The 18,325-nt window shown below is 45.8% G+C and overlaps 2 protein-coding genes across 2 annotated transcripts in view; both read right to left on the bottom strand.

The window, feature by feature from the left end:
* CDC26 (cell division cycle 26) overlaps nt 1-18,325 on the bottom strand; it is a 258,302-nt gene that overhangs the window by 48,159 nt on the left and 191,818 nt on the right. The gene's annotated exons all lie outside the window — the stretch shown is intronic.
* RNF183 (ring finger protein 183) lies at nt 4,454-10,856 on the bottom strand. The gene is made up of 2 exons (XM_050761040.1): nt 10,744-10,856; nt 4,454-5,598 (listed from the first exon to the last, which is right to left on the bottom strand). The coding sequence occupies exon 2, from the start codon at nt 5,559-5,561 to the stop codon at nt 4,983-4,985; it is 579 nt and encodes a 192-aa protein (XP_050616997.1). The 5' UTR covers nt 5,562-5,598; nt 10,744-10,856; the 3' UTR covers nt 4,454-4,982.

Below are 18,325 nucleotides of genomic sequence, written 5' to 3'. Positions count from 1 at the left end.
TGGGGATATAATGGATGATCTCAAATATGGATTACTCTGATTTATGTCTCCTTAGCACCTTGTTAACAATTTTTTTTAAATAGAGGGCTGTTTATGCTGTGGGCCAGACTACCAGTAAGCCAGGTCTGGACTCATTACAATTCTTACTTGCCTGTCATGCTCCTCTTTTCACCTCAACTGTACAACCTCTGAACTCTCAAATTACACAGTAAATTTAAAAAAAAAAATGGCATTTGGAAGAAGAAAGGGTTGTCAGAGTTATTAAAGGCCTTCTTGGCCGGACACATTGGCTCACACATGGAATTGCTTGAACCTGGGAGGCAGAGGTTGCAGTGAGCCAAGATCATGTTGTACTCCAGCCTGGGCAACAGAGCAAGACTCCATCTCAAAAAAAAAAAACTTTTCATTTGCTGCTGCGGAGAGGCTGGCGATGGCTTTGGTCAGCTCTGTTCTGTGGACTCTGAATGTGTGATATATCGCCAAACAGCTGGATTGTTTTGTTTCCGTTTGAGACTGGGTCTCGCTCTGTCGCCCAGGCTGGAGTGCAGTAATGAGAACACAGCTCACCGCAGCCTTGACTTCCTGTGCTCAAGTGATTCTCCTGCCTCATCCCCTCATCCTCCTGTGTAACTGGGATCACAGGAGGATGCCACCATGCCTGGCTGATTTTTTTGATTTTTTGAAGAGACACGATTTGACTTTGTTGCCTAGGCCAGTCTCAAATTTCTGGGCTCATGCAATCCTTCTGCCTTGGCCTCCCAAAATGCTGGGATTACAGGCATGAGCCACTGTGCCTGACCTAAACATACTGTTTTTAATCTGATTTCAATTATAACCAAGTAGTTGCATTTCGTATGTAGTTGTTCAGCTTCCGAATTGTCAGGACTACCCTCTATTGCTCACTTCACTATTGTTCAAGTATTAATGAATTCTATTTCATAGACTGCGATGAAGAGAAATTTTTTTCTTACCTTTGTAGTATGTGTAAAATAATGAACGCTGGTGAATTAGCATGCAATTGGATATAATGTGCTAACAAAGATTTTTCGTTTCTCAGGTTTGAATTTTACTATTAGTTCCCTTCTACTTGTTTGTGTTTTTTGGTTGTTCCAAGAGGTAGCAGTTGGGTGAAAACATTTCATCTAAGCCTTTGACAGAACAGATACCTCGTGGGCTATTTCTTCACAGGAATTAAAACATCATTGTAAGAAAGTGGTTAAGAAGCACAAAGCCAGGCGTGGCATTTGTGAAAATGGCAAGATAAACAGCCACAGAAGTGTTCACAGAACACTTAGTGCCTACCTAGATGGTGTACCAAGCACATTCAGATACCTAGTTTAATCTCCACCATCTTTTGAGTTTATTATTCCCTTTTTACGGACAAAACTGAGGCTCCAAGAAACACTCGCTCAAGTTTACCCAACTGGCAAGTGATGGAGCCTGAATCTGAACTGTCATCTGACCATTGGTGACCTTGTGAAGGTTTCACAGATTTCCCCACACTGACCAGACAAAAGGACTGGTGCAGCCAGCATTGCCTGTTTCCTGTACGAAGTCTGAGCTTTTTTAAGGACTCTCCACTTTGTATAATGCCCCTCACCTTTTTTTTTTTTTAAAGACGGAATCTCGGCTGGGTGCAATGGCTCATACCTGTAATCCCAACACTTTGGTCAGGAGTTTGAGACCAGCCTGACCAACATGGTGAAACCCCATCTCTACAAAAAATACCAAAAATTAGGCATGGTGGCGGACACCTGTAATCCCAGCTACTCAGGAGGCTGGGACAGGAGAATCGCTTGAACCCGGGAGACAGAGGTTGCACTTAGCTGGGATCATGCCATTGCACTCTAGCCTGGGCGACGAGCAAAACTCCATCTCAAAAAAAAAAAAAAAAAAAAAAGATAGGATCTCTTAACTCCTAGGTTCAAACGATCATCCTGTCTAAGCCTCCTGAGTAGCTGAGATACAGGCATGGGCCACTGTGCCCACCTTGTATACTGCTCTTTTGACAAGTCACTTCCATCTCTGAGCTCATGCCCAGTGGAGTTAAAGTAACTCCTCCACATCCCGAACGGATGAGTAGCCTATTGTTATCAACAAGATAGCTATTTGCATTTGTAGTTAGATGATCTTTCTTTTTTTTTTTTTTTTTTTTTTTTTTTTGAGACGGAGTCTCACGCTGTTGCCCAGGCTGGAGTGCAGTGGCGCGATCTCGGCTCACTGCAAGCTCCGCCTCCCGGGTTCCCGCCATTCTCCTGCCTCAGCCTCCTGAGTAGCTGGGACTACAGGCGCCCGCCACCGTGCCCGGCTAATTTTTTGTATTTTTAGTAGAGACGGGGTTTCACTGTGGTCTCGATCTCCTGACCTTGTGATCCGCCCGCCTCGGCCTCCCAAAGTGCTGGGATTACAGGCTTGAGCCACCGCGCCCGGCCAGATGATCTTTCATCCTGTGGAACTGTGGCAACATAAGTATTGCAGCAGGTGTTAGTATCCCAGACCTCTGAGCCCTAAATGTCAGCAGCGCAGTTCACCCCCTCCACTGAGTACAAAAGATGCTCCCGTGCATTTCCAGATACATTTGAAGAGGATGGGGCTGCCGCAAGGCTGGAGCTACTGAATGTGAAAATGAGAGACACCATAATGTTCAGGCAGCCCTCCATCTGTACCGGCGGGTTCCACATCAAGGATTCAACTAACCATAGGTCGAAAATACACTACTGAATATATACAGACTTTTTTTCTTGTTATCCCCTAAACAATACAGTATAGCAACTTCACATAGCATTTGCATTGTATTAGGTATTGTAAATAATTAACAGATGAATTAAAATATACAGGAGGATGTGTCTAGGTTATATGCAAACACGTACACCATTTTATAGCAAGGACTTGAGCATCCTTGTATTCAGGAATCTTCAGGATATCCTGGGACCATTTCCCCCTGAATATCAAGGGATGACTGTATATCCTCACCTATCAGAAAAACCCTCAAACTTACATCTTGTCTTATTTGGGTGGTGTATCAACCACTCCAAGGATCTAAGTTCTTTTTTGACTGAAAAGACTCTCCCACCTCCTAGCTGGGTGACCTTGAACAAGGTAGCTAAACTCACGGAGCCTCGGTTTCATCTATAAAGTGGGGATTAAGCTTGCTGAGATTAGTAGGCCCTAGTGCAGAGGCCCATGTTCCTTCCTGGCCTTTCCTCAGCTCTTCCTGTCCTGAGCTGCCCTTGCCTGTCCTCTTAGCTCAGGGGACATGGTGAGATCATTGCCTAACTTACCTGCCACAAGTTTAAGGAACAAAGCTGTGTAAAGAAATGAAGTAAATGGGGAAAGGTGGAGTCCCAGCTTTAGTGTAATTATCTTTGATGGCACAAATGGAGAGACAGTTGCTAGTCCCCTAGAGGAGTATGTAGGCAGTTTTCCAACTTTGTAATGGAGAATATTTCTTAATACTGGAGCTTAAAACCATTTGGTTTTTCTAAACGTGAAATATACGTCTTGGATATTTTGATGTATTTTGTACATTAAAACCCGTGGGGGGGAATCTAACATTATTTGCAGCAAATCAACCAACTCAAATTCTGGCCTCTGAAAGCTTATTCCACATATCAAAAAAACCACAAAACCTCAAAATGTTATCCTTACGTATTTGTGATGGTATCTTTTTTGTACAATGATATCTTTTTTTCCCCCCCGAGACAGAGTTTCACTCTGTCACCCAGGCTGGAGTGCAGTGGTGCAATCTTGACTCACTGCAACCTCCGTCTCCTGGGTTCAAGCAATTCTCCTGCCTCAGCCTCCCCAGTAGCTGGGATTACAGGCATGCGTCACCACGCCCAGCTCATCTTTGCTGGGGATTATAGGCGTGAGCCACTGTGCCCAGGCTGTAATGGTATCTTAACCACTCTAAAATTGTGTCAGAGCCTTAAGCCACCAGGCAAGGTTGAAACTGGGGAAACAGAAATCAGGGTTTTAGACACTGCAAGGTTGCAACTTACCAAGCAATAGCCTGAGCCCCCAAATTCTATCTGATTGGTTCCTGGATTCTATCCCATCCAGGATGGGAGCTAAGCCTTTGCCTCTGTCCAGAGTTTCCATCTTCTTGAAGCCAGGATTATTAAGCTTGGGGGAGGGGAATCAGAACTTTACCCTGTGTCCATTCTAATCAGGGCCTCTGTATCTGCCTGGAGGAAGAAAGACTTATTCCTCCAAATCCCAGACTTCCCCTAGTCCACTGATCTAACATCTTTCACCGTTAGATTTCACCTAACACTCCATGAACTACATGGTGGCAAGAGGTTGTCTCATAGAAGCAGCAGCTGAATGAGCACACCCCTTCCTGCTAGTAAGGGCCATCTGCTACCCCTGGATAATCCTACTCTTCTCTTCCCTTAGTTCTGGCACTCAGCACCAGCCCAGTAAATGGTCATAGAATGAATAAGTGAATGAATTAATGAATGCAGAACAGTTTTACTGCAACCGGCGGCAAGACATCCAAAGAGAAAGCTGAAAAGAAACAAACACACATTTACCCACAGAATTCAAGCTCACTTCCCAATTTTTTTTTTTTAGCAACCCATAGTAAAAAGAGCAATGCAAAAAACAAATCCACTGATTTTGAAGCACCTGCAGTGAGAAATGCAACTTGCTATGTGAGCTAGTCAGGTTCCTGGATACCATTGTACAGCCCTTTGGCACAACTTGCTGTGGAGCTCTGTGGTCAGAACTGCTTGTCTGCCCTTCCATGACGCCACACTCACACCCGGAGGTTGCTCCACATCTCCCAGTCCTTCAAGCTGTTCGGTTTTTTGTTTGTTTGTTTGTTTTTAATTGTTCCCAGAAGCAAACACATGGTCTAAACAATCCCTGGATTGTAAAATAAACAACACTACAAAGGAAGACACCACCAAATGAGGCTCTACAGTCACCATGCCCAGCAGCAACCGAAAAAGGTTTGGTTTCTTGTCTGGGAACAGCACTCACCCCACCCCCCAAAGGAACTGCTTGGTCCAAAAGATGGAGAAGATAAGCAACAGAGTGACACTGAGGATGACGGTCATCAGGTAGGCAAAGATGCGGAACTGAGGATTGCGGAAACACTCCCTCGGAGAGTAGTGGCTGGGGATGGGGATGGGCGTAGGCACGGTGGCAGAAGCCGTGTCTGGGGGCGGCCCAGTCTGGCCCCCAGGCTGGGGGCCGAGGTCCAGCGTGTAAACTCGAGGCTGGCGCAGGAAGTAGCGGCTCTTGGGCTGGTCTTTGAGGCACAGCTGACGGCCTTCCAGGATGACGTGGTGCGGCTCCAGGCGGAGCAGGGTGAGCATGGCAGTGTCCGTGGGCAAGTCAGTGACGGGCTGCCCCAAGGCCAGCACCGTGGGCTGGCGACAGAGCGGGCACAGCAGGCGGCGCTGGGCTGGAGTCACCAGGCTGAGGTGGGCCAGGCATTCCACGCAGAAGGAGTGGCAGCAATCCAGCATTTTGGGGGTATGGAACGTGTTGTTGAAGGGATTCCAGCAGATGGGACACTCGGCCTCAAGCTCCCGGCCCTCCTGCTCAGCCATCCTCAGCCACACACAGGGAGGCCTCGCGGGAGACGTCCTGGCAGAATGGGGAAAGGAGCAAAGGAACAGCCATGAAGCCCCATCCCTGTGCTTGGCCTGGGGCAAAGTGTTCTGTGGGTGTTGAAAGGTGTCATCACCATGTTTTACTCAGGTTCAAAAGCGTTTTGTTCTTGATCACCAGTTCCTAAGCCATCGAGTGGAGTCGAATGCTCCTGCAGCCTCCCCTCTGTCAAGGTGAAGGCCTGGGCCACCCCTACCAAGAGCCCCCAAGTGAGCCGGCATTGGAGGAGACAGTGCCCCGGGCTTTGGAGCTGGACGCAAATGCTCCTTATGGTCGGTGTCTGTGGCCGTGGCTGCCCTGAGCCCAGGGAGCTAGGGGTAAGCTGCAGTCTGTGGATTTTGCTAGAGGACAAATGTTTCCTTCCCTGCTACCTCAAATCCCTGACTAGCGCAGAGATGGGTTTTGTGAATTCCCTGGTCTATCCCTCCTATGGGGACAAATGCCAGCCCTCTTTCCCTCCTCCCCTTGAGCTAGAGGGCCAACCCTCCAGATCCTACTCACCCAGTCCTTGGCCTGGCAAGGGGACCCCTGGAAAGGCTTTTCTCCCTATCTGGAAGGCTTGTAGAAGCTCCCCTGCCCCATTTCCCAGATCAGCCCTCCCAGAGCCTCTTCCCTTTCCAAAGCCTCTTCCCGGTCCTCTGCCTACCCTGGCTCCTCCTCCCTCCCTTTGTCCTGGGAAACCTTCAGGGCACGCACCTGGGCTTCTGTGGGTTCCAGGGTGGTCAGGCAGACTACACTGGAGGGCCTGAGGCTCCAGTCACTCCCTCCCCTGAATTGGCAAAGCTTTGGGAGACTGCCTTCTTGCCACCAACCCAGGGGCCTGTCTCCATGGCAGCAGGCACGCAGCACCTGGGGCTGCCAGGTGGCCCAGTCTGCAGCCTCTTGAGCACACCTGCTTGGAGCCAAGGCCAGAGAGCTTCCTAGGGGGTGGGGTGGGGAGGGAGATGGAGGACCTGAGTTCCCCCCAGGGCGTGGCAACTAATTGAACCTGGAAGCCAAACACCTGTGAGATTGTGGGCAGTCCCTTCAAGACCTGGAGCCCCTGGTCTGGAAAGGTAGGGTGGCAATTTCCTCTTTCTAGATGTGGAGAGGGTAAGGGAGTCTTCTGGGCTTCCTCTCTCTGGGGTCCTCATTTCTCTTCGAACGTGGCTGGAACCTCCTCCTTGCACAAAGGGGCTGCCTGCTCAGCACTTCGGTTGCTGTGAAAGTCACCTACTTGGAAGCTTAAAAGCTCCGACTATCAGATTCAGTCCAGTCACCCACTGATCTTTTAATGTGCCTAAGTAACTGCAAGCAGCATGTGCAAACCTTGCTGCCTTCTGCTTTGTTCTTAGCACACAGCAGGTCAGCCTTCTGAGATCTTAGAGTTGGTCGTCCCACCAACCTTAGGGAGTTAAAGCGGGGAGTTGGAGGGAGGCGCACTCCAGCCCTGCTTCTCCATTTCAACCAGAAATACTTGGCTTTTCTCTGTTTTTCATATAGGTCATTTGAATAATCTGAAGAGTTGAGCTACTGGGGAAAAGAAAAAGTTTAAAAACCAATTCTCCATCTGAACTACTCATGTTGCAGATGAGAGACAAGAAGTGACTCAACCAAAGTCACCCAGCTAGTTAATGGTGACGTGGGACCCATGTCTTCAGACTCATGGTTTTCGAAAAGACGGAAGGCTACATCCATGCCGTCCACCTACTCAGTGTGTGTTACTAGCTAGATAATAAGTGTTTGCATGTGATCAGGAATCCCTCACAGCCAGAAGACTCATGGTAGAAATCCAGGAACTGTGCAAGAGGGGATCTGGGGGGAAGGGAGTCTCCCTAAAGCCCCTGATATGATATCTATCCTGACTGAGTCAATGTCTGAAGCAAAACCTGCTCTTTATACTCTTTGACCCGTGGCTTCCTGGTTGCTTCTAGACCTCTGGCACTGCTCCAAACAGGGAAGGAGGAAATGAAGATATGTGGAGGGAGATGGAGCCCTAAGCGAAACTAGGGTAGTTTACCAGGGCTCTGCACCAGTGCTTTCTTCTGCGGCCCATTCATCCACTCGGTCATTATTGAGGGCTTACTCTAGCCCAGGTGCTGTGCAAGGTATTATTAGGTATTATGGTGAACAAAATAGACATTGTCTTTGACCTCATGACATTTAGAGTGTAGTGAGGCAAAGAGATATTTAGGCCGGGCGCGGTGGCTCACGCCTGTAATCCCAGCACTTTGGGAGGCCGAGGCGGGCGGATCACAAGGTCAGGAGATCGAGACCACGGTGAAACCCCGTCTCTACTAAAAATACAAAAAATTAGCCGGGCGCTGTGGCAGGCGCCTGTAGTCCCAGCTACTCAGGAGGCTGAGGCAGGAGAATGGCGTAAACCCAGGAGGCGGAGCTTGCAGTGAGCCGAGATCGCGCCACTGCACTCCAGCCTGGGCGACAGAGCGAGACTCCGTCTCAAAAAACAAAAAACAAAAAACAAAAAAAACAAAACAAAACAAAAAAAAATATTTAATGATTAGTGGGCAATAAATAAATACACAGTTTTAATGGTTGTTAATAAAAGGCAAAAAGGAAAATGGGCTTCGGGTGCTTGGTCGCTGCTCCCGATGAGACCACCAGAGAATGTTTCTGCAAAGAGGTGACAGAAGAGCTGAGACCAAAGTATATAAGAATCCAGCCACGCAGAGTGGAGGAAGAGCGTTGCAGGCCCGGGGAACAGCATGTGTGGCTCTGAGGCGAGAAAAATTCTTCCAATTTGAGAAAGTGAAAGGAGCCCAGGGTGATCAAGGTGTGGTGGCTGGAGCCAGGGTAGGCAAGGTGGGGAGGGACAGGACGCAGGACCTGTGAGCGAAGCTCATCTGGATTTTATTACAGGGGTGAGTGGTAGGGTAAGGTACCTGATCCTATTTCCATTTTTAAAACACCATTCTAGCTGCAGGGCAGAGGACAGACTGAGGGGACAAGACCGGGAAGGGAGCACGTGTTCGGGCTGTAGCAGTGTGGCTCAGGCATTCGATGGTGGTGCAGGTTAGGCAGTGGCGGAGAAGATAAAAGGGGATGGGATAAGTGATATCTTTGGGGACAGAATCAACGCCACTTCCCAAGAAGCAGTGGAGCTCTAAGGATCCAGTTGTAGTTTATGTCAAGGTTCATGATGCCAGATCCATGGCTATTTAGGGCTGCGATTCCAGTTGAATTGCTTGACCTCTCTGTGCCTCTATTTCCCCTTGTGAAAAGGAAGCCAAAACTAGTAAAGCTTTTAGTTAGAGCCCAGCACCCAGTAAAGACTACAAAGCGACATAGCACCTAACAACAGGAATATGTTCTGAGAAACCCATCGTTGTGTGAACAGCACAGAGTGTATTTACACAAACCTAGATGGTAGAGCCTGCTACGTGCCTAGGCTGTGTGGTCTAGCCTGCTGCACCTAGGCTACAAACCCACACAATTTATTAGGTTCTGAATACTATAGGTATTGTAACACTATGATAATTATGTGTGTATTTCAACATAAACTTAGAAAAGGCACGGTAAATATATGGTATTATAATCTTATGTGGCCACCATCACATATGTAATCCACTGTTGACCAAAGCATTGTTATGGATATATGAGGCAACTGAAATTATTAATGCAAATGGATTTGAGAGAAAGGAAGGGTCAAGGTTGACTTCAAAGCCACAGCAAAGTTCTCTGCATCAAGCTTTGAGGAGCTCCTGAATCCCAGAGTGTGTTAGAAGCAGACCTTTTATACTTATCAGAAGCCTTAAACTGTATGTTACCCTGACTCATCATTTCCCCCACTGGGAATTGATTCCACGGAAACCATCAAGGACTTCTGCAAAGATGTGAGTACAGAGACGCCCATCTGGGCGCTGGTTTAACAGTGACGTATGGAGAACTACGTCATCATCCAGTAATAGGACATTGATTAAGTAGATTCTGCTCCATCCATAGGAAGAGATATTATGCAGCCTTTAATATGATGCGGTAAAACTATTAATATGGGTATATGCCTAGGATATAATGTCATTAAGCAAAAAAGAACCAGCAACAAAACCATATTGCAATATAATCCAATTTTCAAAAATGTGTGCACAATGGAAAAAAATGTCTGGAAAGATAAATAACCAAATATTAGCAGTGGTTATCTCTGGGGGCAAGATTATAAGTTTTTTTTTTTTTTTTAAATTCTCTTACCTGAAAATTCTAACTTCACTCCAGTAAGCTTGTATTACTACACGTCAAGATCTCCTGTTTCCCCCCAGATCAGACCTACATTCTCTGAAATTCCATGGCCAGAGCTGTAAAAGGCTGTCCAAGAGGAGGAAGGATCATTATTGCCTGGATCTTTATCTGTGCTGCTCTTCCAGGGATCCACTGTTGTTTCAGGATCAGCTGGGGAGAGACTCTGGCCACGTATCACCCCCACCCCAAGCCAGGACATCTCAGCTACAGTAAATCCTAAACACTGTCACAAAGTCATCTCCTTGGTCTGTGAACAAGTCATCACCAAATATCAGTTGTCTCCAGCATCACTCCATTGTTTTCACCCAGGAACTGGCATTTCATAGCACTTCACAGTTTACAGAGGTTCCTGGCCCTTGCTAAGATCTAAGTGTGGTGATCCATCTAGATAGGTTACTTGCCTTTTAGGATATTTTGTTGTTTGCAGAAGGCCATTTCATACTCTAAAACCACCCTGTGAGAGAGGCTGAATGGGGAGGACAAAGTGTGCCGGCTTTGTAACCAGATTTGGAACCATTTGTCTTGGACAAATGGCTTAATCTCTCTGAACTTCATTTTCCTCCGTAAAAAAGGGTAATCATCCCACTCCTACAGGGTTGCTCTGGGGAAGGACTAGTCTATAAGGTGCCCGGTAGAATACAGAAGACATGCAACTCTGGTTAGCATGATTATTGTTGGACCCATTTTCTAGATGGGGAAGCCAAGGCTCAGAAAGTTGAGGCGACTTGCTGAAGGCTTCCCAGCTAAAGAGTGGCTGAGTTTGAAAGATGAACCCAGTAGCCTGCCCTCCCAAGCCAGATTTCACCTGCCACGCGCTTCACGGCTGCTGCCTCTCCGGACTCTGGGGCCCTGTGACCCGTCCCTCCGCGACCCTCTCTGTCTCCTTACCTGCTCCCTCGGAGCCGCCTCCTCTGCCTCCCTTCCCTGCAGCCCTGCACGCAAGTACTTTGTTTTCTGACTTCCCAGGCCCGATTTCCAGGCAGCGTGGGTGGATCTCATTTGCATAGGTCTTAGCAGCGCTTGGCCAGCTCTCACTGTTTCAGGTTTTCTTCTTCCTTCTGATGACTTTGGACTTCCTGTACACCCGGGAAGCTTTGGCTGCTTTGTCTTTCTCCTGTGAGTGACTCTGGCTTTTTTCTCTGAGGGGGTCAAGCGCAGTCATCCTTGCAGGCCTCTGTTCTGGGTTCGGTTGATCTCCTACCATCCCCTCGGATTCCACTGTCCTCTGGGCGCTGACCCGCCTGGACTCCTGGCTTCTGCCCAGATAGATCCTTCCCTATGCTGAGCCCCTGCAACCAAAATACAAACAGCTCTTGCAAAATACTAACAAACGCTGCCACTAATATAGCAGAAAAATAGTCGGGAGACAGTTGAGCATCTGCCTGAAGAGCCAGGGTTCTCAAGCAAGGCATACTTCTAGGTCAGAGTTCAGTCCTCACTGAGAATCCAAACTCCATTTAACTAGCGATGGAGACTTGAGCAAATTAGTTAACATCTGCCAGCCTCAGTTTCCTCACCTGAAAACGGCCATAGTACCCTACCTACTTGATCTGTAGATGAAACGAGGTAATATGTGTCGAGATCGCATAATAGCACAGTGCCTGGCACACAGTAACTCAGTAAATGTTAACCAGAACTATTATTGTTATACCACCGGTCTGTTCACATGGCCCGTCTTTTGTTCCTGCTCAAATTCTTTTTGTACCTATTATTTTTGTACCTATGGTCCTCTTTTCTCTTCTCTTCTCTTCTCTTCTCTTCTCTTCTCTTCTCTTTCTCTCTCTCTCTCTTCTTTCTTTTCTTTCTTTTTCTTTCTTTCTTTCTTGATATATTCTTACTCTGTCGCCCAGGCTGGAGTGCAGTGGGGCGATACTGGCTCACTGTAACCCCAATCTCCCTGGTTCCAGCAATTCTCCTCCCTCAGCCTCCCAAGTAGCTGGGACTATGGGTGCGCGCCACCATGCCCGGGTAATTTTTACATTCTTAGTAGAGACGGGGTTTTGCCATGTTGGCCAGGCTGGTCTTGAACTCCTGACCTCAGGTGATCCACCCTCCTCGACCTCCCAAAGGGCTACGATTACAGGTGTGAGCTACCATGCCTGGCCCCTTATTTCTTTACTGACATTTTCAGCAGTACTTGAGAAATAAGTAAATAAATGTATCTGCTTGGCGATGTAATCAAACGCCCTAGTCCCCTCATGTTGTGTTTTTCTTTTTTTTTTAACAATAATTTTTATGTATTTATGTATTTTGAGACAGAGTCTCACTCTGTCGTCCAGGCTGGGGTGCAGGGCATGATCTCAGCTCACTGCAGCCTCAACCTCCTGGGATCAAGCAATCCTCCCACCTCTGTCTCCTGAGTACCTGGGACTACAGGTGCATGCGGCCGTGGCTGGCTAATTTTTGTATTTCTTGTAGAGATGGGGTTTCTCCATGTTGCCTAGGCTGGTCTCAAACTCCTGGGCTCCAGCAATCCACCTGCCAAAAGTGCTAGGATTACACCTGAGCCACCGCTCCCACATTTGATTTTTAAATAGGTAATATATTTACATGGTTGACCATGTGGAAGGTGTGATTTCACAGTGAAAACTTTCTCTTCGCAGCCACCTAGTTTCCCTGGAAATCAAAGTATTATACTATCAGTTTGTTGTGTATCTTTCCAAAGATGTTTTATGCATACACAAACAGCATGTCCATGGCAAAACATCTATGTATTCCCTTACCTCCTTTTGGCACAAATGTGCGTATTATGTACCCTGTTCTGCATTTTTCTTTTTTCATTTGATGATGTATTTGAGATACCATTCTGTATTAGTACATGAAGACCTTCTTCGGTTTTGGCCCGGCGCGGTGACTCACACCTATAATCCCAGCACTTTGGGAGGCCAAGGTGGGTAGATCACTTGAGGTCAGCAGTTCAAGACCAGCCTGGCCAACATGGTGAAACCCCATTTCTACTAAAAATACAAAAATTAGCCAGCATCGTAGTGCATACTTGTAGTCCCAGCTATTCAGGAGGCTGAGGCAGGAGAATCGCTTGAACCTGGGAGACTGAGGTTGCAGTGAGCTGAGATTGTACCACTGTACTCCAGCCTGGGCGACAGAGCAAGACTCTGTCTCAGATAATAATAATAATAATAACAATAAGACCTTCAGTTTTTTAATGGTTGTATCAGATTTCATTGAATGGCTGTACCATAAATCACTTCACCAATCCCCTATTGATCTAATCCCCTGATTATAAATATATAAATATTGAATGAAAGAATAATGCAAAAATGCTGATTTTAAGTTAGCTTAGAATTGTGTGAAAATAAAACTGTGGACTTTGGGAAGTTTTAGATCTCTAAACAAAATGTCTGAGTAATTCTCCTCTTTCGGAGCTGGAGATGAGAGGTATTTGATCACTGATGGCCTCGAAGTTCCTCTCAGCTTTGGAATTCCCTGCTTTTCGGTGTCACTACTGGTTCACTGAGGTTAGTGGGGTTTCGAGACACTGATTTAGTCCAAAGAACCTGGTTTGTATTTGAGAGTTTGGAAGTCATGCTTTCTGACTTGGCAACATAAGAAAACATAAAGTTCATCTACTTTGACCTGATCATGTAATTCCCCAGAAGTATCAAAAAGATAATTTTGGTTAAGTGAGGACATTCATTGTAGTTTTATTTTAATCCCAAATGATTGAAAACACTCCAAAACCCCATCAATTAAGTGAGAAACTACATAATCATTTAAAATGAAGATATAGAAAGATTTTCATTGACTTGTAGAAATGGTCACAGTACACTGTAAATGGAGGGGGAAAGCAGTGTTAAAAATGGTGCATGTTGGCAGGGCGCGGTGGGTGGCTCACGCTTGTAATCCCAGCATTCTGGGAGGCCAAGGTGGGCGGATAACAAGGTCAGGAGTTTGAGACCAGCCTGGCCAATATGGTGAAACCCCGTCTCTGCTAAAAAAAATACTAAAAAACAAATTAGCCAGGCGTGGTGGCGGGTGCCTGTAATCCCAGCTACTTGGGAGGCTAAGGAGGCAGGAGAATCACTTGAACCTGGGAGGCAGAGGTTGCAGTAAGCTGAGATCATGCCACTGCACTCCAGCCCAGGCAACAGAGAGAGACTCCAGCTCAAAAAAAAAAAAAGGTGCATGTGGGTTGGGCACACGCCTGTAATCCCAGCACTTTGGGAGGCCGAGGTTGGAGGATTGCTTGAGCCCAGGACTTCAAGACCAGTGATCCCATTGCTACAAAAAATCAAAAAATAAAAAATTAGCTGGGTGTGGTGGTACATGCCTGTTGTCTCAGATACTCAGGAGGATGAAGTGGGAGAATCACTTGAGCCCAGAAAGTCAACGCTGCAGTGATCCCAGATCTCACGACTGCACTCTAGCCTGGGCAACAGAGCAAAGACCCTGTGAAAGAAAGAAAAGTAAAAAAGAAAAGAAAAGAAGAAAAGAGAGGGAGAAGGAAGGAAAGAAGGAAGGAAGGGAGGGAGGAAGGAAGGAAGGATGGAAGAGAGGGAGGGAGGGGAAGGAAAAGAAAAGGAAAGAAAGAGAGAGTATGTAGCATAAGCCAGATTTTGTAAAGCATAATTTATGTATAAAGACTGCAAGGCCGTGAGGCAAAATGTCACAATATTTATCTCTGGGTGATGGCCACTCATGTTTTCATGTTTTCACTTTCTTCTTATATTTTCTAAGTTCTCAAATATGTATTACTTTTGTAGTAAGAAAGTTCACTTAGAGAGTAAGTTAAGTCTGAGTTTTCTGCAACCAGGGTATCCAGAACTTAAAAAGATAAGCAGGTAGGGCAGGTAAGAAGTCAGTCATGACACTGTAAGCATTGAAATAAAAATAAAATAAGTCACGGCCAGGCATGGCCTGTAATTCCAGCACTTTGGGAGGCTGAGGCAGGCAAATCACTTGAGGTCAGGAGTTCGAGACCAGCCTGGCCAACATGGTGAAACCCCATCTCTACTAAAAATACAAAAATTAGCCAGGCATGGTGGTGGGTGCCTGTAATCCCAGCTACTCGGGAGGCTGAGGCAGGAGAATCACTTGAACCCAGGAGGCGGAGGTTGCAGTGAGCCAAGATCGCACCATTGCACTCCAGCCTGGGCGACAAGAGTGAAACTCTGTCTCAAAAAAAGAAAATAAAATTTAAAAAAGTCGTGGCCTTTTTCCAGGTCACTAATTGTCTAGTGAGTCAGTGTATTATCATAATGTCTGTGGGTGGTCAGGCTAAGGAGTGCTTTTCCAACACTGGAAAAGTTTTCCAGGGAGATACCTGGGAGAGATAGTGAGGCATCTCAGGAACTTGAGAGTAAAACTAATTTATAAAGTTCATGCTTGTGGGGGCAAGGTCAGCCATCCGGAAAAGCACCTCACCTAAGCAGTACCTTAGACCTGAGTGAGTGAACAGTCATGAGACTCGGTGGAGCCCAGCCAAGGTCTGGAGCAGAGGCGTGGGGTGGTTTTAACCCGTCTGGGAAGGAAGAGGTGGCAGGAGGCAGAAGGATGGAGAAAAGGTGAAGACTGCAGCAGGTTTAGAATCCCGGATGGTCAGTGTTTAGCAGGTCCCAGTCAAGGGCGGAGGACAACTCTCCCTAGGGGGCCACCCTGTCATCATCACTCAGAGCCTTGCCTGAGGTTTATCTAGCATTTAGGACAGTTCCGGCAGCATAGGCTTCAATTAGAGATTGTTAGATATGCAAAATCTGGCCGGACTTGGTGGCTCACGCCTGTAATCATGGCTCTTTGGGAGACTGAGGCAGGTGGATCCCTTGGGGTCAGGAGTTCGAGACCAGCCTGGACAACATGGCGAAACTCCGTCTCTACTAAAAATACAAAAATTAGCTGGGGGTGGTATACAGGCGCCTGTAATACAAAAATTAGCTGGGCATGGTAACGGGTGCCTGTTATCCCAGCTACTCGGGAGGCTGAGGCAGGAGAATAACTTGAACCTGGGAGGTGGAGATTGCAGTGAGCCAAAATTGTACCATTGCACTCCAGCCTGGGCAACAGGGCGAGACTACGTCTCAAAAAAAAAAAAAACAGAAAAGAAAAGAAAAAAAAAAAAGAAATGAAAAATCTCAGACCCACTCCAGACCTACAGAGGCAGAATTTGCATTTTTACGAGATCCCTGGGAGATTCAGAGAGACATTAAAAGTGAAGAGTACTGATTTAGGAGAAATACCTCCAACATATACTTCTTGACACCTTCTGATTATATTCGGCTTCGGATTCATAAAGGCTCCCAAGAACCTGACCCCTAGGCAGGGCAATGTGAATCCCAACCTGGGGATGGGCACCCCCGGCCTCTACTGCGTGCAGCATCTGAATGTGCTTTCCAAGTCACAATCCCTTATTCAAAACCTTTGGTTCCAAGTGTATTTCAGAATTCAGAATTGTTCATATTTTAGGAAGGTAAGATGATGCATTTGCCAACTCTCCCAGTTCTCCCAGTGGGATCTGGGGCAGTACCCTATATTCAAACATTAATATCCTCCAGTTTATTATGAATATTGACACCAAAAAGAATAAACTTCACAAGATCAGGTAAATTTTGGCACCAAATTTAATGAAAAATCTTGGTTTTCAGGCTGGGCGTGGTAGGCTCACACCTGTAATCCCAGAACTTTGGGAGGCTGAGGCGGGTGGATAACAGGGTCGGGAGTGCGAGACCAGCCTGGCTAACATGGTGAAACCCTGCCTCTACTAAAAATACAAAAATTAGCCAGGTGTGGTGGCACATGCCTGTAATCCCAGCTACTCGGGGGGCTGAGGCGGGAGAATTGCTTGAATCTGGGAGGTGGAGGTTGTAGTGAGCCGAGATCATGCTACTGCACTCCAGCCTGGGCAACAGGGTGAGGCTCTGTTGCAAAAAAAAAAAAAAAAAAAGCAAATAAACAAATAAACTCACCTAAAACTTTAGACACAGAGATAATTGCCCACACATTTGGATTATAACTTTTCTCTCTCTTTATATTTTAAATATATATTTTATATATTTTAAAATAATATATAATTATTTTATATAATTTCATATAAAATGTCACACTGTACGTAGTTTTCCAGCCTCTGTTTTTCACTTTTCATCTTTTTATATAATCAAAGAGTCTTCTACAGCCTTTTCTTCAAAAATCAAGGTAGTTTTACTTTGGTTGTAAAAGTGATAATAGGAAAAAACAAACATATATTTGCTTATATGTGCATAAAGTCTCTAACAGGATACACTAGTTGCTGGTCACACTGTTTACCTCTGGAGGGAGCCAGATGGAAGGCAGACAGGGACGAGAGAAGGAATTTTTATTGTATAATCTTTTGGACTCTTGATTATTACTTTGTGAATGTATTCTCTATTTCAAAACTAAAATTTGAAAAAATTGATACATCTTCACTGCAAAAGAAATCAATAAATATAGAATATAGAAATCAAGAAATCAAGAATATAGAAAGGAACAAAGAAGAAAATAAATTCATTTTTAAACTCAATACCCAGGTACAACACTGTTAATATTTTTGCCATATTTCTTCCAAGCCTTTATCTATGAATGTACAGACATGTGTATGGAGGTATTTTTACCAAAACAGGATGATGCTGTACGATGGTTTTTGTTTCCTGTGTTTTTCATGTAGGGTGAATCACAGACAGCTTCCATGCAGCCTCATTTTAAACATCTGCATTGTTATTGCATGAAATTAGCCAGTTACCAAAAAATTAATCCAGGGGAACTGAGTCCAGCATCTAAACACGCAGTGCCAGGTAACAACTACCCCCTGATCCAAAGCTGGGATTTTCTTTTATTTTCTTTTTCTCTTTTTTTTTTTTTTTGAGACAGAGTCTCGCTCTGTGGCCCAAGCTGGAGTGCAGTGGTGCGATCTCAGCTCACTGCAACCTCTGCTTCCCAGGTTCAAGCAATTCTCCTGCCTCAGCCTCCTGAGTAGCTGGGATTGCAGGTGTGCACCACCACACCAGGCTAATTTTTGTATTTTTAGCAGAGATGGGGTTTCACCATGTTGGTCTGGCTGATCTCAAACTCCTGACCTCAAGTGATCCGCCTGCTTCGGCCTCCCAAAGCACTGGAATTCCAGGTGTGGGTCATTGCACCAGCCACAGTCTACATTTCTAATGATAAAGCTGCTCTTTAATAATTATGTTTTCAGAAGGCCATTTGGAAATAGTTTTTTTCTCACTGTTGGATTATAAAAACACCAAGTGACCCGAGTTCTACACTTTTTTGTGCCAAAATGAAGAACATTAATAATAAGCATCCATTTCCCCTTAAGTATATATATTTAAATCATAAATATGTAAGTAAATGTATACATTTATTTAAATTTTAAATATGCAATTGGCCAGGTTCCAAGGGCTTATCCACCTTCCTGGGAAAAAAGTCAACTGTCTTTGGAAAATTCCTTGACATGATTTTAGAGGGGCAGCCTCTAGAATGAAGTGTTCAATGAATGTTCGAG

The sequence above is a fragment of the Macaca thibetana genome, chromosome 15 (assembly GCF_024542745.1).
Source record: "Macaca thibetana thibetana isolate TM-01 chromosome 15, ASM2454274v1, whole genome shotgun sequence".
Classification (NCBI taxonomy): Eukaryota; Metazoa; Chordata; class Mammalia; order Primates; family Cercopithecidae; genus Macaca; species Macaca thibetana.
This window is presented reverse-complemented; position numbering and strand designations above follow the sequence as displayed.

Excerpts from the sequence above, each read along its gene's own strand:
- RNF183 (XM_050761040.1), bottom strand. The coding sequence starts at position 5,561 with ATGGCTGAGCAGGAGGGCCGGGAGCTTGAGGCCGAGTGTCCCATCTGC.